The 23,086-nt window shown below is 39.6% G+C and overlaps 1 protein-coding gene across 3 annotated transcripts in view; it reads right to left on the bottom strand.

Annotated features, from left to right (window-relative positions):
- Positions 1 to 23,086, bottom strand: part of RACGAP1 (Rac GTPase activating protein 1) — a 48,581-nt gene that overhangs the window by 8,792 nt on the left and 16,703 nt on the right. Inside the window, exons 1-11 of one of the 3 annotated variants that reach the window (XM_042453726.1) lie at positions 22,757 to 22,778; positions 20,582 to 20,681; positions 18,602 to 18,804; positions 13,909 to 14,039; positions 8,732 to 8,801; positions 8,395 to 8,448; positions 7,179 to 7,256; positions 5,780 to 5,897; positions 4,936 to 5,063; positions 3,490 to 3,654; positions 2,386 to 2,481 (exon numbers count right to left, since the gene is read on the bottom strand). In XM_042453726.1, the coding sequence (XP_042309660.1) occupies positions 2,386 to 2,481; positions 3,490 to 3,654; positions 4,936 to 5,063; positions 5,780 to 5,897; positions 7,179 to 7,256; positions 8,395 to 8,448; positions 8,732 to 8,801; positions 13,909 to 14,039; positions 18,602 to 18,804; positions 20,582 to 20,666 (1,128 nt within the window). In that variant the 5' untranslated portion in view covers positions 20,667 to 20,681; positions 22,757 to 22,778. Of the gene's footprint in view, positions 1 to 2,385; positions 2,482 to 3,489; positions 3,655 to 4,935; positions 5,064 to 5,779; positions 5,898 to 7,178; positions 7,257 to 8,394; positions 8,449 to 8,731; positions 8,802 to 13,908; positions 14,040 to 18,601; positions 18,805 to 20,581; positions 20,682 to 22,072; positions 22,245 to 22,756; positions 22,779 to 23,086 lie in introns of those variants that run through there. The other 2 variants (XM_042453728.1, XM_042453727.1) reach the window with 2 other exon arrangements.

Here is a 23,086-nt window from a genome sequence, read left to right as displayed (position 1 = left end):
CATTCCCTTTGCAGTTTGAGACTGGGGAAAGATATGAAGGCTGGGAATGAACTGGGGTGCGTGGGTGATTTTTTTCCTCTCTGTTGCTAACTTGCTTGTATAGTTCTTATGTCTATTAGGGAGAAGACAGGTCATGCTTGTGCATTTTGGTTTTCTTTCTAAGGCCATGGTCGCCTTAGTTGATGATATCCGTTTGGGCACCGACAGGGGAAGCGTGACCCAGTTGGTGCTCTTGGACCTCTCGGTGGCCTTCGATACCATTGACCACGGTATCCTTCTGGAACGCCTGAAAGAATTGGGAATTGGAGGCTCTGCTTTGCAGTGGTTCTGATCCTACCTCTCGGGCAGATTCCAGATGGTGTCGCTTGGGGACAGTTATTCAACCAAGAGGGAGCTTAGGTAGGGAGTCCTTCAAGGAGCGACTCTGTCCCCAATGCTGTTCAACATTTACGTGAACCCGCTGGGCAATATCATTCGGAGACATGGGGAAGGGTGTTATCAGTACACTGATGACACCCAAATATATTTCTCTATGTCTCAGACTGATGCAGTGACTAAGGATGGCATCTCTCCTCTGAATGCCTGTCTTAATGCGGTGATGGACTGGATGAGGGAAAACAAACTCAAGTTGAATCCAGGTAAGATAGAAGCACTTGTAATAGGGACCCCCAATCCGGGAATGGAGTTATGCCAGCCAGTTCTGGTCGGGGTCACACTTCCCCTGAAGGACTCTATTCACAGTCTGGGGGTGCTCCTAGACTCGTCCCTTCATCTGACAGCTCAGGAGAACACGATGGTCAGGAGCACTTGTTATCAGCCTTGGCTGATATGCCAGCTGCGACCTTTTCTGGAGTAGGGAGACCTTGAAACAGTGGTGCATGCACTGGTAACCTCTCAGCTCGACTTCTGTAATGTGCTCTACATAGGGTTACTCTTGTGTCAATTTCGGAAACTTCAATTGGTACAGAATATGGCTGCCAGGTTGGTTACTGGTACACCTAGATCTGCCCACATCACACAAGTTTTAAAATCTCTTCACTGGTTGCCTATTAGTTTCCAAGCAAGATACAAGGTGTTGGTTTTAACCTTTAAAGCCCTAAATGGCTTGGATCCTGACTTCTTGCGGGAGTGCCTTCTCCCATATAATCCACCCTGCACTCTTCGTTCTGCTGGGAAAAATCTGCTACAACCTAAGAGGACTAAACTTTCAGCAGTGAACCAGAGATCTTTTTCATCAGCCACTCCTAGTCTCTGAAACAACCTGCCGGATGAGATCCATCAGACTAACACCTTGGAAACCTTCAAGAAGGCTATTAAGATGGATCTCTTCCAACAGGCCTTTCCAGACTAGAACACCCTTGCTGACCTGCTTCCCCCCTCTCCCTTCATCCTCCATCTTTTATCTTTTACCCTATCTAGACTCTGCTTGAAAATTTTTATCTCTTTTTAGGACTCAATTGTGTTTTTATGTTAGGGGGGAGGGTTGGGGATTTTGGAATTTTTAATGCGTTTCTCTTTTAATTGTATGTTATTTTACTGCTGTAATCCACTTGGATTCCCTGGGATTAAGCGGAATATAAATAATAATAATAATTATTATTATTATTATTATTATTATTATTATTATTATTATATTGAACTCACCTTGTGGCAGGAGAGCACCCCACCTCAAGGGCTCCCTGTATATTCTAGTAATGGTGGATTTGCTCACTGGCCAAAGGATAAGTCTGGGTAAAATTTCTTTGGGTGCCCAATCGTACAGTTGGCTGTAAGTGGACACTAGAGTCTATAAGTGAAAGGGCTAGAACACTTCTCTTCTGTGTACTGTCTGCTGCATCATTTACCACCAATAAAGCTTATGCTATAGCAATGATAGATATTAGTGACTGGAATAAAAAAAAACCTTGGAGGCCTAGAACTACTCCCAGTTTTGGAATAAGACACTTGATGTCTCCAGTGGCTTCTTTCCTTGACAGCGGGGAAGAGATCCAGCCTCCTTTTCTAATTCCAGAACTCTAATGGGTCCTGAGCTTGCAGAGATACCCTACACTTTGTTATTCTCTGTTGGGGGTTCAAACTTGGTTGGAAAATCCTCTGGAAGTCCAATGACACAGTGGCAAAAATCAATCCATTTTTAAAAATCTGTAATCAGTATTTCTAGAAGTGTAGTCCATCTTCCAAACAAGATACATGGTTTCTGCACATCCTGTTTACTGTATGTGTGTGTTTAGGAGGGGGGTTGGGATGGCAGTTTTCAACTTGCTGCCACTCCACTGAATTTCTACAGCATGACAATAGTAAGACCTGCACACATTCTGTGCATTAATCACCCCTGTTCTAAACAACTCCATACACAAGATCTAGATCCTTCAAATTCACCCTTACCTCATGGAGTCCTCGCTGTTCAATCTCATTCACACAATGAACTACAATGGAGGGAATCATTGGTGGAGTCAGAGATACAAAATCAATAAGGGCTCCCTGGGGGAAAAAAGGAAAGAAAGACAGATCTGCATCTGCTTTTGCACGAAGTCCTCCAAAGATAAACATACATATACTTCTGAATCTGATAATAGCCTATCCAGAGCAACTAATGAAAAAGACACCACATAATTGCACTGAAAAACACAGGAAGAAAAGGAGTGCATTTAATCAAACTCTGTGCCCAAACACTTCATTTTAAAGCTCAAATCTTAATACTGTACTATTGGACTTTATTATGGTCCATAATCTTGATATGAAGAGAAAGACCTTAACATTAACCACTCAGTAAATCAACATGAGAGGCACTAGAACTGCTTGAAGAAACTTCATAGGTTATCTGGCTAGCGTAAAAAGATGTATATATTCTTGTTATGCTTGTCTTTGGAATTTATACATCTATAGCCTTTCTAACACAGAGACATCCCATTTTCTACTTCTTCTTGTTTAAATCTTTAAATAATATCCCCAGATCTCTGGAAAAAAACCCTAGGCATGCATAACAAATGGCAAAATCCAATTGAGCTGTTACAGCCATCTGGTTTTTCTAGTAAACTGTCAGGTAGCGTTACCTTCTGCTTTTTGTTCTGTTCACCCTTCACTTTCCTTCTAGACATGATACACAAGCACAACATAAGGACAGGCAGTAGGAAAACCTCTTATTTATTCTTACCCAAAGCACAAAGCTTACAAGAAGCCATATAATATACACTTTCTGTACATCACTAGCTAGAGGTCACCAGAAAACCCAAGATGAAAATAGATTTTAAGTATTTTATTTAAATATATTTATACACATACTAGTAGTTACTTAAAGGTTTCATTAACCAGTAGCAGCCTCAGTTTCCTCTGGAGATTGCTGCCACTTTTGACACAACGTACTACCAAAGTATCTTCCCAGTTGTGCTACAAACTATTTTTCATCCTGTCTCATCCTTTCATTCTTTGAATTCAACAGAAAATTACACAAGAGCATCCCACTGACAGTACTGTATCTCAGAAACATACCTCTCCAATTCTAACAGGAGTTCCTATTAAAGTAGGGATGCAGGGTAGGGGGCAGCGGTCTCGGCATTCTGGGTGTGTCACTACCCGACAGTCTCGACACTTCAGGGACAGTTTCCCAAACTTTATCCGCTTGCCACATGGAACACACGACTCTGGTTTAATAACCTGGGGAAACAGCATATGTGTAAGGTACTGGCTTGATTTGAAATAAGTATTGAAATACACAAAATCCAAGTACAGATAGATGTGGTCAGTAATTGATTTCCTTTTGACGATATTGAACATCCAGTCACCTAGAAAGGCTCTCAAAACAGCTAACTCCAAAGTTAAAATACACATTAGAAAAGTTAAAAGGGAGAGGGGAACCCTACAACTTCAGTCAGACAAGTAATTTCATAAACAGAATGGTTTTAACCAGCTTCCTTCTCCATGAGCTTGCCACAGGAGCCTTTCTGGGTAGTGAGTTATGGCACAACTGCAGCAGCTATGTTACTTTGCTTCACATGCCAGGCTAGTGTCAGGTACAGGATCTGTAGGAAGAGTTATATTCAGGCCCTTTGCAAACTGTGATACTCAACAAGGATTGTTTCTCCTTAAGCATATCTGAGTACATGAAACATGGCTGAAGACTAGCTGCAAACCAAGATGGAAAAGTGGGTTTGGGAATTATGTTTAATCATCTATGTGGATCAAATTACGGCTGAGATTCTGCACTACGAAGGCATAATGTAAAGTTCTGCCAGGCAGAACTACACTATATCTCACCTCTCCCATTCTCAGAAACGCACTGTTCTACGCTTCCTTCCCCAACAAAGTACACAGAGACCAGGTTGGGTAAGTAGCTAAGTATCACTGAGCTATGTTGTGACAAATGGATCAATGTCAGTGTCAGCCTTCTATAAGACTAACAGAAGGTCCTGGAAGACAACTGCATCACTGTGTGTCTGTCTATCAGAACATGGATGTTCCTCAGCTGCCTGCCCCAACCCTACCTCAGCTACTATATGGCCATATTGGAGGGAGAGCTCAGGAAAATGGTGAGTCTTGGGATGGGGGGGGGCTACTTTTGCATGAGGGAATTTGATAATGCCTCCCTCCACAACAGCCCAAAGAAAGCATATGTCGCTGAAAATTATAGTTATGCCTGCATATGTTACTAAAGGGGAGGCTAGCCCATGGTTAAAGTACTTTCCCTGCCTCTCCAACAGCTCTGCTTGAAAAAGCATCAAACAGAACATGCACATATCTCTCATGGGAGGGACTCATGATCTTATGGGATGGACTCAACATGCTTAGCCATAGTTTTACTATAAATTAACAACTTAACCAAGTTTAAAACAGAATAACTGTTAATTCTGAATCTGGACTAGTTTCACTGTACTACCACCCATGCCCAAGAACAACAAAAAGGAATCTGGACAGGCTGATCATTGCCTGCTCCCTCACCGTTTTTGATACAAATTCATGAAGTCTCATCCCAATACTACCAGGTGTACTGGATCCATCTGTTTCTGATTTGCTTTCCAGCTTCCTGCTTCCTAGGCTCGAGTCACTGTTCCAAGGCTGTAGAATGGCTTGGGTGGAAAAGAGACATTTACTTTACATATTCTGTCTTTTAGTCCTGTATCAAACTCCTACTAAGGGGCCCTAATTTAAACTAGTGCAAACGACATTTCTCTGCATGTAAGTTACAACTCTTATTTGCAATGGCAAATGAATGCAGCTAGAGAGAGGAGGTTCAGGACACCAAATTTTATCCCTTTTCTATTTTTAGTACTAAAATAATGAAGGCTTCACTTAAAAAAAAAAATCCAAAAGGTTAGTTTTTGATCCTTTTGCCAGCCAAGAAGCCCAGACTTGAAGGATATTTAGCAGTCAGCTTTCAGGGCACCTCCTTAATCTCCATTAAAGTAGAAATAGATGTATAGGGTAGATTTAAGCAGGACAGACAAAGTATTTCAAAATGTGTTTTCCCCATTCTTTATATTGCTAAATAAAGGAGAGCAAGAGATTGAAAATGAATTGAGCTAAGTAGTATAACACTGACAAAAAGGAGTCTGCTCTTTATTTAGTCAAAGCAAATTCCCAACATAATTCAAATGTGTGTTGCTATTTTCCATTGAACTTTGAGAGATAAGAGCCTCCACTGGAATTCTTAATCACAGGAAATAACTCATTTGTATTAGCATTTGTATGGCTGTAGACTGACACTGATTAAAGGCTGTGGCTACAAAGATGTCACAAATTTAAGTTTTAAAGTGTAAGTAATCATCTGAAAGCAGACACGTACCTGCCTTTTTGTGGCTTCCAACATAGCAAGGTACAGTCTCAATAGTGGAGATTGCTTCAATTGGGCCTCCATCATTGGGTACTGTGAGGGTTGTTCTTGCAATTATTGATTCATTTCCCTGGAATGAGATATCCAAGAGATTAACAGCTTCAAGATGCAACTACGGGACATATACAAGAGGATAACCCTTTCTGTGCACCTTCAATGCATTTTAACTTTGTGCAACTTCAAGTATCTTCTCAGCACAATGTGCAGCATAAAAATCCTGGCTTCAAAATTAGGTCATCCTCCATGAAACTGAGGAAATTGTACTATTACATTCTTGTCCCTCTTTGTGTTCACATATGATCTTGCAACAAGACAACTGAGATGAAAGGATGCAAACGTATGAATGACTCAGACATATGATCTGTTCCTACATAAGCAACTCTCCTGAAGCTAAACTTCAAGATTTGTCCAAGAGCATAGTATGTAAGTCAGTGACAAACCATGCATGAAAAATATGGATACATTGAAAGGTCAGAAATCACTCAATACTTCATTATGTTGAAGAGAAGCAAGTAGTGGTATTTTTTTGGGGAGGGGGAGTATCTGGAGGAAAAGCCAAGGAATATCCACATAGGTTTTTACAGAAAAAAAGAATGTAATAAATAATAATCAAATTGTTAAATTGAAGAATCACTTCAAAAAACAGTATTTGGATTTCAACAGCTTTCTATGGAAGCTCTGAACTTTTCATGAGATATACTCCTCCATTAAAAGAAAACCTGCCATACATGCTACAAAAATGAAGAAATGCTATCAGTACTGATCCTCTGCATCATTCGATGAATTTCCATGTTAGCACCAAGATGGATGCTGGTATGTGGTTACTGTAAAACCAGGTTCTATACTTTGCAACTTATAAATGGAGAAACAGTAATTGTCAAGAGTTGCATAGGCAATTTGCCTGCCTTAAATGTTTGGAAGTAGATGTGACAGGATATACAGTAGAAATGGAATTGATAAGTTGTGATCTAAGACATAGGTGCTGAGATAATACTGGAAGAAAACATGAGCCAAGCCTGTTCAATGTAGTTTCTGTGAAAGTCTAGCTATAACAACTAAGAAAGAGGGTGATATGAGAGAGGAATGTTTGTTAATTATAATGGATAAGAATTAAGACCGCCTGAAATTTGAAATTTTAACTAAGAAAGACGAATTTTCTCAATTTGGTATCCTGCCAAACTTGACAGTCATTAACAATGTTCTCTGGGTGATAAATGTTAATGTGCCAACCAGCTCTAAGCAGCACATCTTACTGAACACAAACACCACTCATCCTTGTGACTCAAAGTATATAAAACTGTCAAATTCCTCTTTCCCATGAAACTAGTTCAGTTGTTGCAAAACCACATACCTGATCTGCTGTGGAGCCAATGGAACGAGTTTTCTTTAAAGGACCAGGAGGGCCTTCAATAAACTGCCTGGATGAGCGCTGTTAAAAAAAGAAGGTTGTACTCTGTTTTTGTCAGTTTGTTACAGTATTTCTAGAAAAAGTGAAAGAAAACTCTATTGGAGTGATTAGATATGAAATTCTGCCACATTTCTATTTACAAGAGCTGTGGTACTCTCAGAATCTAGGATGAATTTGCAGTAAGTGTTTCTTCTAATATGGCATTTTTTGATGGATGGTGCCAAGAAGGTAAAGACAACAGTATTCCCCACTGACAAGGTTGTCAAGTTGTGTCCAACCATAGAGGGTGGTGCTCATCTCCATTACTAAGCCGAAGAGCCAGCATTGTCAGAGACTACTCTGTGATCAGTGGCCAGCATGATTGCACCGAACGCTGTTACCTTCCCACCAAAGTGATACCTATTTATCTACTTGCATCTGCATGCTTTCAAACTGCTAGATTGGCAGAAGCTGGGACTAACGATGGGAGCTCATCCCATCATGCAGTACCCAGGCCTTGAACTGCCAACCTGCCGATCTTGCAATCAACAGAGTCAGCATTTTAACCAGTTGGGCCACTGCATCCCACATATAACAGCATGAAACTGAAGATTAAATGAGACAGGAAGAAAAAAGGTGTGGCTCCCTCCCCCCCTTTAATATTTGTGAAAAAGATCTGAAAATTTTAGCTGTATTCAGCTGTAAGACAACATGAGGTGAAAGTTACATCTTCCATCCTATATGTCATGAAACAGGCTAATCAAAACTGCCCTATTGAGTCTCAAAGCCTAAGTGAAATGCACTATACTGTATGTCTGAATAAAATTCCAGATTTAGAACAATCAGTTTAGATAGAATACATCTAGAAATGTAAGTGCCCCCTTCAATAATGCTAGCTTGAAAGAGCACTTGTCCTGCAGACACACAGAGAATACACGTTTCTGATGGAGAAATCTATTACCAGTGGGGAAAAAAGAAATTGTTACATGTGGATGCTGATGTATTCTTTAAATGTCACACTCAAAGGATATGGAAAAATATTTGCTAGTCCCAACTTCTGCAAATATTGTCTTTTTGATACTACTGTATATGATTTAACTGTAATGCAATGAAATATGCATACAGAAGTTAACATGGAATTTAGCTTTACATCAGACCCAGCGGAAAAGAACATACATACCCTCTTCTCTCTTTTCTTCAGTCTAACAGTCTTTACTACTGTGGAATCCCAATCCTGGAATTGAAATCATAACCTTAAAATCAGCGACACATATGTGCTGTTTGTTCAGTTACTTCATTTTCCATTATTAAAACAATGAATCTTATGACCTTGCAGATTGCATATTTGGTAGTAGACATATAGCATGCAATGGAATTATGCAGCAAAAGGTTAATATTTGAAATACAGTCAGATAAAGGACATTTCACACAATCAGTACCTATCTCTTACACAGGGTAATAATTTCACACCATTCTAAAACAGTACAAGAAGTGAAAATAAATCAGGGTTACATTACCAGCGATTCATCAGTCTTGTCAAAACTGATGTCGGATAAAATTGAACCGGATTCATCTATCGTTGATAGTCTAAATATAAAAACAATGCTTTGAATCATGTGTATATACATACACACACACAACTTTCAAATTTCAAAACTTCATGTTTTAATCACAGCTTTATGATTGCTAACTCAATTATTTAGGCAAAGCCTGTTAGGAACTGTTTTACAGCATATGCAGAATTATACACACACTATATGTTTGCAACCTTGTCACAGAAACATGAGATTTGATGCCCATTACAGAAGAACCTGGTATACTGAGATTAGGCTTCATTTTTAGGAGCAATACAGGTATTGTTAATGGTAAGAAATAAAATAAACAATCAAACAAAAATAATTAATTATATTAAAATATTTAAAACACAAAAGCTGCTCATAAACAATATAAAAGGCAGCTACATAATAATATACCATATAACAAGGTCAGCGAAATAACCAACAATAGTTTAAACTTCAATGTAGCAGTCAATAATAAACAAAGAAGTCAACATTATAGTCCTTTTTCGCTTGTAGGAAGGCCAACCATATACAGTTTTCAAATCATGTATCATTGGCAAAAAGCAATCAAAAATTTAACAGACAGTAATGAAGGACAGTAGCAAATCAGTAAAATAAAGCTGTGGTAGATGACTACTCCTGAAAATATATTATCTGTTTCAATAAATCTCCCTCAATGGTTATATTGGGGGGGGGGGACCATTATACTTATATTATACTATAATTATCCAAAATCTTCAATAATAATGAGAATATTTTCCATAAATTCTAAGACTCATCCATAGAATATTCCAGATGCCAAAGATACTGACTGATAAAGAAAGTAATCTTAGTATACAGAATGACAAATGAAATGCAACAAAATCAGAATATAAACATGGATATTGAACACTTATCACCATGCAGATGAAGCAAGCAGTATTTGCATTTGTAAAGTTGCATTTTCAAAGGTGGAGGATACCCATTTTTATACAATTTAAACAGAATTAATAAGTATAACTCACAAGTGGCTAGATAACCAAGCTGCTGAGCTTTTTGGAAACTAATTAAAAGCGCAAGTTTGATATGGTGACATCCACAATCATGAATACAAAAAACAATGTAGAAACATTCCAATTAAAAATTAACCAGGAAAAGTAGAACTAGCCTACACTAAGAGATGGAGAAGACATGGGATTTTAAAACTGAACAATCAAAGCAATAATTTAAGTCCATGGGTGCAATGAATAGTAATACAGTGGTCCCTCTGTATCCACAGATTCGGCATCCAATGATTCCACAGCACACATGGAATATTGAAAATATAGTGTGCCCACACCATACGCAGACGAGCTATACGGGGCTTTAACCTTATACGGAAGATTAAGCCACCATAAACAGAATGGCGTGTGCCCGTGGTGCACGTGCCAAACACGGGAATGCCCTCCATTGAAACAAATCAGGTTTGAGCATACACATTTTCCCCCATACACGGGGAGGGGTCCGGAATGGATCCCCCCACGTATGGGGAGGGCCCACTGTATTTTTTTTAAAAAAATTTAAATAAAAAAACAAACTTCGATTTTTGCCATTTTATATACCATTTTCCTACACCATTGTATATAATGGGACTTGAGCATCCACGGATTTTGGTATCCTTGGTGGGGTACTGGAAAAACCCGAAGCTAATAGCAAGGGCCCAATGTATATCCAAAGACCTCTCATCAAATAAAACTATTCTTCAGCAGGTCAGTTCAACAAGGAGGAGGCTAGACCCAATCAATTAAAAAAAACTTTAAGAACCCATGGAAGAGTTTATATTTTATGATGTATTCAATAACTGCACTTTCTAAGTAATGATAGTTAATTATGCTATAATAATAATAATAATAATAATAATAATAAGTTTTATTTATAGACCGCTATTCCGCAATGATCATAGCGGTGTACAGTAAAAATTGTAATACAATACAAAATACAAGGTGACAGTTAAAGGGGGAGAAGTCTTGTCCTTCAGGCAGTCCCTGATGTTGCTGGGTCATTATGTTCAATGACTCCACATTTTAAGGGATCTAAATGTTTGTCCTACATATGTTTTTAAGCATGGATACAGAATAAAGCACTCTACATGCTCTAGATTACAATTGATGCACCTAGAGCAGGGGTAGGCAACCTGCGGCCCGGATGTGGCCCGGCGAGGCCTTGGGACCGGCCCCAGCCCAGTCCTGCCGCTGATTGCCGCCGGGGCCTTTGGCGTCTCGCACGAGGGGCATGGTGGGGCAATTGTCTATAGAAGCCTCAGAAACATGCATTTATCTTAACATTTTTTTAAAAATCAGCAAATTTTTTTGTGTGTCCTCCATTTTTTTTAAAGAAAAGTATCCTCCATTAGAAAATTTTGTTCTACATTTGTCCCAGTTTATTTATTTATTTGATTTTTTAAAAAAATATTTAATTATTTATTTTTTGGCTTCGGCCCCCCAGTTGTCTGAGGGAAAGCAACCCGGCCCCTGGCTCAAAAAGGTTGCCTACCCCTGACCTAGAGGAAGCAAATACAAAGATAATTTAACCACTAACTCCTTTTTCTTTTCTGATCAGACCTTAAGTTATATACTTGCTTTCAATTGGTTGTAGTAATAATTCTTAATAACAAAAATGATCATGTGTAACTCTTCTCTACTAGAAGTATCCCCATTCATCTGTGGATTCTTCTAGAATCTAGACGACTCTTGAAAGAATACTTTTCTCCTTACATAAGTGAAACTACAGTTGGCCCACCCCTCACACGTGGATCCCTTCTGGACCCCTCCCCCACCTGCATAAGGGGAATTGAGCATATGCTCAAATCCCATTAGGGACAATGGGGTGCGCTCCCGGGGCGTGCGGCTGATTGTTTCTATCAGGGCTTGCCTTCTGCGCGAGCTAAGGTCCGCAGAAGGGGTGGGTCAAAGATACAGGATTTTTAAAAAAATATACAGTGGGCCCCTTATTATATGGTGGGGTTTGGTTCCAAGAACCCCCGTGGGTAACAAAACCCGTGGCTGCTCAAGTCCCATTAAATATAATGACATAGCTAAATGGTGTTCCTTATAAAAATGGAAAATCAAGTTTTGATATTTGAAATTTATACTTTTTTGAACATTTTCAAACTGTGGATGCTTGAATCCATGTATAAGAAGGGCCGGCTGTAATCTAATTAATCTCTCTCTCTTTTTTTAATTTAAAGGATTTAAGCTCATTGTAAAATAGATTTAAATCCTTTTCCAATGATTCCATGCGCTATTGCATATCATGGATGACATAATCTGGATGTACATTCAATCTGGAGTGAACCTCCTCAGTTTTCGAATCCAGAACAAGCAATTCAGCATTTAAACATTCTACTAATAATAATACTAAATGAACAGATTTATTTAAGATAACAGCTTGCTTACTCTTAAAATTTAGATCAGATGTGAATAAACCTAATTTTTTCTTAATCCTAAAACTCAGGATAGCCGTACAACTTTAAATTTTATTTAAATAATTTTTATATTAAATAATATTAAATAAAATGTGAATTTGCAAGTTTTTGAATATCTGGAAAAAACAACGTATCAGAATTGATCCACGTGCTTCCATTTGAGCTGAATATTGTGAAGTTGGCTGAATGCCCCAAGGCTTTAGGGTTAAGAAAAACCCAGGTTTATTCACATCTGATCCAGATTTCAAGATTAAATAGGCTGTTGTCTTGAATAAATGCTCTTTTGATTTATCTGTTGCTTGTGTGTTTTGAGACCCTCTTGTGTTAGAGACGTACATCCAAATCCCACCAATTCTATGGGTATGATATGAGTGTTTTCCTTGGTTGCAACTGAACACAAAATCCCTCAACATCATACAACTTTATATTCTATTTAAGGTATAAATTGACTAGTGATGAACAGAAATGAAATCTATGCTTAATGGTACCAAAAAAACAAGAACAAAACAAAAACCCTCCCTATATATCCACCACAGGTGGATTCAGATCAAAGAAACTTTTGCCAGACAAGAAATCTGACTGCTGTCTGGAACTAGGTCAGTTGCTAAAAAGGTTATTATGGAACCCACCTTTCAGTTTATTACTGATACAGAAGTAATGTTACTGATATCCAGGGTAGCATTTGTACATCAAAGGGAAACATATTTTTACAAATATAGATATAGTATTAAAAATATTCTACAAGCAAAAAGGTAAACAAAGCAACACTACGGTATTTTATAGCTCTTTCTTACAATAACAACATACAATTCTCAAGAGCACTGGTATCCTGGAAAGTGGCTTCTCAGAACTCGGTAAGTATTTAGAGTTCTTCATGCTGAGAGTGCCAAGGCCTTAGATTTGTCAAATTTGTCACATTTAAGGAACACATTGCCCAACCATTTCCCACAATTGTTTAGCACTCACACATGCTCTCTCCCTTTCTCTCCCTCTTAAAAACAGACTAAAATTTAGATAAAATTAAACTAATCAACAAATAACATGCATTGTGGTCAGAATTTTCTTGGAATGTTACACCAGCCCAATTCCTGGCTGCACTGGTAGTTGTACTTTGTCTGAACTTATATATGGAAGTATCCACCTTTTCTGTTAACAGGCAGTTCTCCAGCAGCACAATAGCAAGACACAACAGCAAGTACATTTCTATACCACTTATCAGTGAACTAGACCTCCCTAAGCTGTTTACAATGTGTAAACCAATTGACCCCAACAAACTGGGCACTCATTTTACCAACCTACGAAAGGATGGAAGTCTGAGTGGACCTTGGAGCCCCTTCTGGGATCAAATTTACAATACTGTGATTGCAGTACCAGCATTTAACCACTCTGCCACCAGGGCTGCACAAACAGGTGGCATGCCTGCTGCCTGATACTGTGGTACAATACAAACCACCCACTATCATTCTCAACACATGTTAGGGCACTTACAGAGGTGGACCAGTACCTTCTGCCTGATCTCAGTAGGATTGTGGCCTATATGTTATGGCTGTCATGAATGACATCTTAAAAACTAGGAACTCCTGTTAATCTTTAGCTTTCTGACTCAGAGCAATGTCCCCAGAAAGCACCCTACGTCAGGGTAACCCACCTAAAAAGACACCCTGGATCAAGGTTAACATATAACTTAGCCTACCTTTTATTTCCACCAAGGGAAGTTTGAGGTCTGTTTAGGAAAGCCAGTGCTGATTTCTGTTCTTCACTCAGTTGAATACTGCCTGATGAATCACACATGAGGAGCTCTCTGATCAGCTGGATCTGTCGCTCCTACAAGTTAGGAAACATCAAAAGTAGTCTCACTTTGCATTTATGAGACAGACCGCTCATAATACACACTGCCTTCTGAGAAGCATCACTACACCAACAGCATATTAATGTCTACAAAAAGATGCATACCTGTTTCTCAAGTGATAGCATCGAGTTAGTTTAAAGCAGCAGCAAAGAGATTTTTCAGGATCAAATTGCTAGCTAGCATTAAAGGATAAGGTACTCCAAATAGATTTCTTTGAGTCATAAAGCAATTTGTTGGTATGTTATCAATTCTGTTTGCCAGTCACAATGGTTTCTACCACATTAGGCTGACCAAAAGAAAACTGAACATTTCCCACCTGTCAAGAGACCCACCAAACAACATTTCTTGACTCCCTAATGCATTCAATGAATGGCTAGTGCACATAAATTAGTTTAGATGCCAATTAAGTTTTTTTTCTGCTCCAAGGAAAAGGGGCAGCAAACACAAGCAATGTCTCCTTCAAGTGACAGGAGGTAGGACATAAGCTTAATCTCCTACAAAGTAGGACCTCCCACAATTCCCCAGAACAAGCATTTTCCAGACTTTGATATAAATGATGTAATTGTTCAAAATGAGGATATCTATATAATAGGCTCCGCTCCTACTCCTGTTCTTGAGCAGGAAAGCCACCCCCCGCAACATGACAAGTTGAACATTCCTGTTCTACTCGAGACAAATGTTCTGGGTCTTCGGATGTTCACAAAAAGTTGGGAGTCTGGATTTCTCTGACCAGCCTACAACCAAGCTTCCCAAGGGACAGTGAGGCAGGCAGCACCTCTCCTACTTCTCCATCATTATCAAAGTCTCCAAGTGTCTCTTGTGGCTCATGGCACCATGTTTTTATAACCTCTCATCTTGAAAACATCTCTGAGGTTCCACACTTCTCCTGACTGATTATCTTCAATTTCCTCTTGTGATTTGTTGTTTCTTCATGATGCTGACCCCCATCCCCCCATTAAATGTACAGTGGGCCAATGATATCTGCTGGGGTTTGGTTCTAGGATCCTCCATGGATATCAAAATTCGTGGATACTCAAGTCCCATTAGATACAGTTGAATACTAAAATGACGTCCCTGGTATAAAATGGCAAAATGAAGCATTGCTATTTGGTATCTATATATCTTTAAAATATTTTCAAGCCATAGATAGTTGAATCCATGGATAAGGAATCCATGGGTAAGGGGGGCCAACAATAACATAAAGCATCACATCATTAACCCTTTGTTTACCTGGAGGAAAGACTATACTCCTCAGCTGTGTTGCCCAGATAATGGGAGAACCCATAATCACACTGGGCCACCTCTAAAATAAACAGAACATACAGAGATAATATGACAAGTGTCACCAAAACAAAACACAACACTGTGGCAAGCTACACAGTAGCTTTATCTCAGATAGAATTAAATTGCCAGCCTTATGTATTAAGTATGATGCTGCAGTGAAGGTGAATGCTATTTTAGCCTGCATTGATAGAAGAACATCCAGATCAAGGGAAGTAATACTTCTCACTATATTCTAGGCTAGACAGGCCTTATCTGGAGTTCTGTGTTCAATTCCCAGCACCTAACTTTCAGAAGGGCACAGGCAAGGTGGAGCAGGTTCAGAGAATAGCAACAAGGAAGATAACAAGTATGGAGAAAAAAACTTATGAGGAAAGGTTGAAGGAGGTGGGCATGTTCACCTTGGTGAATACTGTGGGTGTTGACATAATTGTAGTCTTTAGATACCTCAGAGTGGGGGGGGGGGGGGGGGGCAGGTCTGTTCTTTGCTGACTCAAAGGGTAGGATCAGGTCTAATGGTTTTAAGTTATAATATAACAAGTGTCACCAAAACAGGAGCCCTGGTGACGCAGTGGTTAAATGCCTGTACTGCAGCCATTCACTCAAAACCACAAGGTTGCGAGTTCAAGACCAGCAAAAGGGCCCAAGCTCGACTCAGGCTTGCATCCTTCCGAGGTCGCTAAAATGAGTACAGTGGTGCCTCGGGTTACGAAATTAATTCGTTCCGTGGCACCGTTCGTAACCCGAAAAGCCTTCGTAAGCCGAATTGCCATAGGCGCTAATGGGGAAAAGCCGCGATTCCGTGCGAAAAAGCCGAAAAAAGCACCAAAAGTTTTTTCGTAACCCGAAAAAACATTCGTAACCCGGAACAATGTTTTCCTATGGGATTTTTTCGTATCCCGAAAATTTCGTAACCTGGGTATTTCGTATCCCGAGGTACCACTGTACCCAGACTGTTGGGGGAAAATTAGCTTACTTGCTAATTAACTTACTTGCTGTTCACCGCTATGATCATTGGAATAGCGGTATATAAATAAAACAAATTATTATTATTATTATTATTATTAAGTTACAGACGGGTTGATTCCAATTTAACATTAGAAGGAAATTCCTGACCATAAGAGCAGTTCAGCCATGGAAGGTGGTGGGGTCTCCTTCTCTGAAGATCTTCAAAAAGAGGCTGAATAGCTATCTACTGGGGATGCTGTAGCTGGAGATCCTGCATTGAACAGGGAGTTGGACTTAATGGCCCATGCGACCCCTTCCGATTCTAGACTTTGCACCTCAGTTCATGTAAGAAGGATCCCCTCTCTGCTTCCTTTACTCATTCACAAGAACAGCATGAATTGTTCTCTGTCACTAAGGGTGAAACTAGAATCAACCACTGTATTAAGTTTCCCCCTTTTTACTGTGATGTTTTGCTTTTGTTATGGAAATGGGTCTGCCTCATGGAAGCCAATCAAGTGGAACAGGATGAAGAAATGTATGATGTGGTGATGTCATGTCACATATTTCTGTAACAGTACAGTCCAGGAGACAGGAGATCCAGTGTGAGGTTAAGGTCTGCAGTACAATCAATGCAACAGAGGAATTAGAAGAGGAAACAGGACAACAGACAGTTGGATGAACATAGACTGCATCTCAAAAATGAATGGCCAGGAGATGAAAAGCTCAGGGTCTGAATCCTAACCAAGCTCAATTTGGTAACTCAGCCACAACAGATGAGTACTCTGCAGCAGGTTCCCTGGACAGGTGTCTTACAGTAATGATTCTCCCTAGGGCTGAATTCAGTTTGATTCCTTATCCCTTTTCTAAGTTGGTATCAATACTGCTCTTGTAGCAGAGGTGGGAATGAGACTTGGAAAATGTCCAGACCCAAATGAACAAAACTGTGAAGTTTCTGTGAGGACAGGTCAATTTCCTAGACTTAGTCTGGTGACTGCTAAATCATCAAAAAGATAAAGGTTATTGGGACATTTGGCTGAAATACTCATCCTTTTCTACTTTGAAAGTCTGCCCTCTAGCCTCAAAATGCAGCTGACAGGTTAAACTGGGTATCCTACAGAAACATGGACAACAATATGGCAACTGCAAACAAGACTCTCTTGCCTCCTTTCAGACTTGGAAGCCATTGCTTTCAATCTGGAAGTATGCCTCCTTCATACTTTATATTTAGTTTCTAGCAACTAAGACCAGCAGGCAGATCCAGATGCTATATGTCAAGGCAGGGACATATTTCTCTCTTCCCTGCCTCCCATAATCAATGCAAGAAATATTATCTAGTTCCCACCTCCCAAACATCAGGGACTGGAGCACATGAAACAGCGATGGCTGGTGGCTTCTATACATTGGTGGCAAGATAAATCTGCTCTGGGTTTCAGTCTAAACTTTAAAAGAGCTATTAAAAGTGCTAAACCCTATCCCAAAGATGGGTTCACAATCCTAGATAGCTTCCTTAAAGCTCAGAATAAAACCTGAAGCAGATTCACCAACCCCAGTAACATGGAAGTCGCCAGCTGCCACCAAATGAAATTTGTACACACTTAAGGCAGCATTCAGCAGTGTTCAAAGGGAACTGCTTGTTTGCCTGTGTCCTTCATTCTCTCCCAAGGGCGGAGGAGCAATTGGCCATGTACACTTAGCCAAGTTTTTCTTAACAGGAGCAGTTTTCAGCCAAATACACAAAGAACTTTGAACACAGAGCAAAGACGGAAGGAGGAGTACAGAAAAGTAAAAGGATGATAGAGACAAAGAAACAGAGTCCAGGTGACCACCTTTACATAACTATTTGCCAGTCTCCCCCTACCATATATTTGCCTTTACAGGGGAGTCTCACAGCTTTCGATTCAAAGTTCATAGTCTAAACCATACAGGATAGAAAAATTTAGAAGGAAGTTAATCTGAAGTGCAAGCTCTGAAGAATCACTTGATCATGGTTAAGATGGCAAGTGGCTTTTGTGCTATGCCTGCTTTCATAGAAATCCATTCTTTGCAGCCTGAGCACTAGGGTCATAAGGGAAAATGAAATGGGAGAAAGAGATTACACCATTGCTGCTAGATCACTAATATCAGGAATATTACGTGACAATTGCCTTATCAGCAGGGAAAATTTCATTTCAGTTACAATGCTTTGCATATGGATGCTGGGGGCAAAATGAAACAAAGGTTGGCACCCAATGTCAGAATGGTGGGATGGAGTTCACAGGAGGCTGGGGCTCTACTTTGTTAGGACATGTTGAAATAATGTTATACACACCAGCTTCTCGCAGTCAGCTTCAGCTCGCTGTCTTCGCTTGATCTCCACATCCACTTGGTTTCGGGCATGTTTCAGCTTTACATCTAGAGCGCTACGCTCAGTTTCTGTTTTCATTAGAAGATCTTTGTATTTGGCAACCTCATGATCCATTTTTTGCCACCTTTTCCTGAATTCTTCAAAGTTCTTGGCCAGTTGGATAAAATCTAAAAAGACCATATATTGTACACAATCCATTTAAAATCATTGCTCATCAATACTGTCTCCTTACAATATAATTTCAGTGCAGGGTATTCACAAAACTAATTATTTAGAACCTGGGAGGGTGTGTGGCTCACATGTGGCTTCTCCTGCTGAAAAACACAGAAAAGGGTCAAAACAAGGAGAACTGAAGTATCCAGGACTGGTCTAGAACTAGAAATCCAACCTTGTTCAAGTGAAAAACAATGTTTTTAAAAGATAGAAATGAACTACATCTCAACTCCTATATTTTACAAAATGTTTAGAAAATTCAGACTTGTTGCATCCTATGGTGGATTGGGAGGAGAAGTTTGTGTGCCCAGGCCTCAGTGGCCCACCTTGGATTTAGAATACATTTGTAAGACTGCCCAGACTCCAGAGTGTGTGTGCAAACCTATGGATGCTTACCTGGCAATAAGCCCTATTAAAGATAGTAGAGCGAACCAACATTTCTGCAGTGGTTTCAACTGTTGGACTGGGACTCCAGGGCACTGGCATTCGAATCCATGCTCTGCCATGAAAACCCATTAGGTGTCCTTGGGCAAGTCATACTCCCCCAGCCTTTTTTTTTTTTTTTTTTAGTAAATAAGCACAGGATTGGCGTGCAAGAAAGTTAAAATTATGTATCAGGCCCATTTGCCCCATTTTCCAAATTAAGGATTTTAGTTTAGCATCTCAGGCCTGTTACAGACTGCCAAAATAAAGCTGCTTCGGGTCTCTTTGGAGGTATGCTGTTTAAATGATGCATGCATCCTAAGAATCCGGAAGCTGTACCAAAGCTGCACTTCAGTGCTTAGGAATGGAGTGTGTCTTTGGCGCGACCTCCGGACTCTTAGGACCCATGCGTCATTTAAATAGCATACCTCCAAAGAGACCCAAAGCAGCTTTATTTTGGCAGTCTGTAACAGGCCTCAGTTTGACTAATGTCCAGTAACAGTACGCATCAGAACATAGGCATATAACTAAGGCAATTTAAATAAAAATATGAATTTGCTGACAACTGTCATAACAAGAACAGAACTGCAGCTATAATTAACTTGAGAATAGATTATTTTATGGTCACAGATTAGCACACCAGAAAGACGTTCAACAGCAGAATTTAAATGTAACTGCTACAATGTGCTTCAGTAGATGTAGATTAGTATTATAGATGTCTGGCCAGTAACTGTATTCAGCTAGATAATTATACAAATATTGATTTGAAAGGAAAAAGCCAATTTCCTTTTAGCTACTTAACAGTGCCTAAAGGGAATATAAATGTTCTATCCTGCAAAACTACATCTACAGATTGGACAAACTTGCCTCTAGCCAGTATCCTCCACACCCCACACCCTATTATTTACGGATGCCATTATTCTGTAACACAGCACAGACTTCCCTTGGGCTCTTTAAGACCTGTCAAGGTACATGGCAATAAAATATCATGTCCCTGAGGCAACAGATAAGCTAACTACTGGAACCATAATGCTTTAACCACATGCTCTGTACTGTTGCCTAGAAACCACTTTGTACAAATCTTGCAAGCTGATATTCTAAATAAAAGCATATCCCAAGGATCAAGCTTATAGAATCAGTTAACACATGTTAATTGGCTGATCTAAAAATCTGGAAAAGCTCACTCCCACCAAACTATTCAAGAGATCCTTTGAATCACACAGCAAGAAATGGCCTTCAAACAGTCACCAGTTTTCTGTTTCTGTAACATCAGTCACCACCACATGTCCACAGAAAGTGACAACTTACGGTATTCATTGCCTTCATTCAGAATTTCTGCTTGACGCATCAGTTGGTCAAAGAGGTTCCGTAAATTCAGCATCGCTGTCTCCATCACTGTGTGAAGAAACTGAAATAATTCAGAGATTAGTGTTTTTCTCCCTGACTTTATTCTGCCCAACACAGCAACTCCTGCCAACAAGATTAAGTCTAAAACTCAAGAATTATTCCCACCATTCTGAAAGCATTTGCAAATACAGTAGTCCCTCGGGTTACGAAATTAATTCGTTCCGCCGCTCCGTTCGTAACCCGAGTAATTTCGCAACCCGAAAAGGCTTTCCGTTAGCGCTGGAAAGCCGCGCGTTTGAATTTCGCGCCGAAAAAAAATTCGTAACCCGAAAAAAAGCATCGTATCCCGGAACAGTTTTTTCCAATCTAACTTTTTCGTAACCCGGAAATTTCGTAACGCGGTCAATTCGTATCCTGGGGTACCACTGTAATCTGAAATCTGAACAATGCAGCTATTATATTAATTTATACATTCCATACATAAAGTGACTAACTTTGTGTGGCCAAAACAAAACACACCCATTGCCATCCTCGCCCAGTTCTTCGCCAAGACCATACATATTGCAATCCTTCTTTTCGCTTATAAAGCACAATTGGCATACAATATGCTTTAACCAATTTTATAAACAACAAAAATATATATGAAAAAATGTTCTCTACATCTAAGAAGTTGCCAGTTTGAAACAGGCAAGATGGAAAGCTAGCAAGAAATTAAGTCAGACAAATAAAGATTTCAAATTACTGAAACTGTGTTACAGATGGAAATGAAGTTTAAAGAATTATGCCAAAGACCTCAAGAAAATGTACATTTAGATCAGAGATCTGAAGGAAGAGGCAATTTAGAGTAGGAGCAGAATAGATCAAAAAATTAAAAACACAAAAAATGGATTTCTTAGAAGTCTGTTCAAAAACAAAAAAATAATTCTGTTATACATCTCTGCTTAAAATGAAAGCTAAACAGAAATCTTCTAAAGTGTAATTTAACTGAATTTATTAAAGTCCAAACTAATGGTAAAATTACTTGAATGAGTGCATGCCAACAGGTTTATTATGGAAAATAACAAATATTTATGAGTATTACAAATACAACAACATAGAAATTTACTGTCCATGGCATGAAGAAAATGCTATCTTTGCATCTGTAAAGTTCTAGGCACTAAGGTCAGGATCCAAAGATCTAGCATAAGGCAAGGAGGATATACAAAAATGTGATATTTTTTCTCCCTGAACAACTGAATTTTATTATTATTATTATTATCATCATCACTATTATTATTAGTGTTTATTTATACAACTCAGTACGTTTTGCACAGTGCATTACAGAATAATCCAAACAACATAAAACCTGCCAATGGCATACAATCAAAAATAATAAAATACAAAATATAGTAAATAAGCAATTTATCCATTAAAATAACTATAAAACTATAAAACAAGAGACAAACAATATACCCTTATCTGAATTCTCAAAAATATAAAGAATATCAAAAATATCAAACCGCAGCCTGAAATGTTTCTGTAAACAAAAAAGTCTTAAGTTTGGACTTATAATTAACTAGAGAAGTAATGGTCCACAAGTGTTTGGGGAAACAGTTCCAGGAATACAGAAGAAACTCTTGGGTGGGTCAAGTAATATAACAAACTGTTTCTTAAATTCAGCTCAGTTTTCAAAAATAGTTTGCAAAAAGCAACAGGAGTGCAGGGAGCTGCTGTAGCATAATTTCACAACCTAAATAATAATAATATTAATAGGATTTATTTATATGTCACCCAATCACTGGGAATGCGGGTGGCTTACAACAGAGGGGATAATAGACGGTTCCCTGCCCTCAGGCTTACAATCTAAAAGACACGACACAAAAGGAGAAGGGAATGGTGAGGGAGAGAGGGGATCATGTCCAGCATTCTTCTCTCCCTCTGAGGCCTGGACCAAGGTAGATGGACTGGAGGGAGGGCTCTTCTTCTTAATCAAGGCCGGGCCCGATGGCGTTGGGCCTGTCCTTTCACTCCCTCTAGGCCAGAAGATGACAGTTGAGAGGAGGGAGGGGAGAGCTTTTTAAATTCATGGGACAAATTTCATCATCTCTAGGAACTTGAGTTTAGGCCTCAGGTAACTGATTTACTGGTAGTTCACACCTTGTGTGCATCCAGAAAAAGAAAACAGAAAACCATTCCTTTGACAGTTGTCCCATTTCTCTAAGCAGATATAGCAAGCAGGAAAGAGTGAAATCCTCCTCTATAGAAGACAGATCAAAATCTTTCTACAGGAGGGGAGGAGGAAAGGGCGCATACCCACTCCTCCCCCACCCACGGGCCCTTCCTGACCCACAGCTGCCTCTGGAGAGAAAGCTGGGGTTCAGGAAGGGTCCATGGGAGGGGGGGAAATAAGGTGTGTGCCCATTCCTCCCCCCCATAGGCCCTGCCTGACCCCCAGCTGTCTCTCAGACAGCTGGAGGCCAGGGGAAG

This window comes from Sceloporus undulatus, chromosome 2 (assembly GCF_019175285.1).
Source record: "Sceloporus undulatus isolate JIND9_A2432 ecotype Alabama chromosome 2, SceUnd_v1.1, whole genome shotgun sequence".
NCBI lineage: Eukaryota > Metazoa > Chordata > Lepidosauria > Squamata > Phrynosomatidae > Sceloporus > Sceloporus undulatus.
The sequence above is the reverse complement of the archived record's forward strand: the minus strand, read 5'-3'. Positions and strand labels throughout refer to the sequence as shown.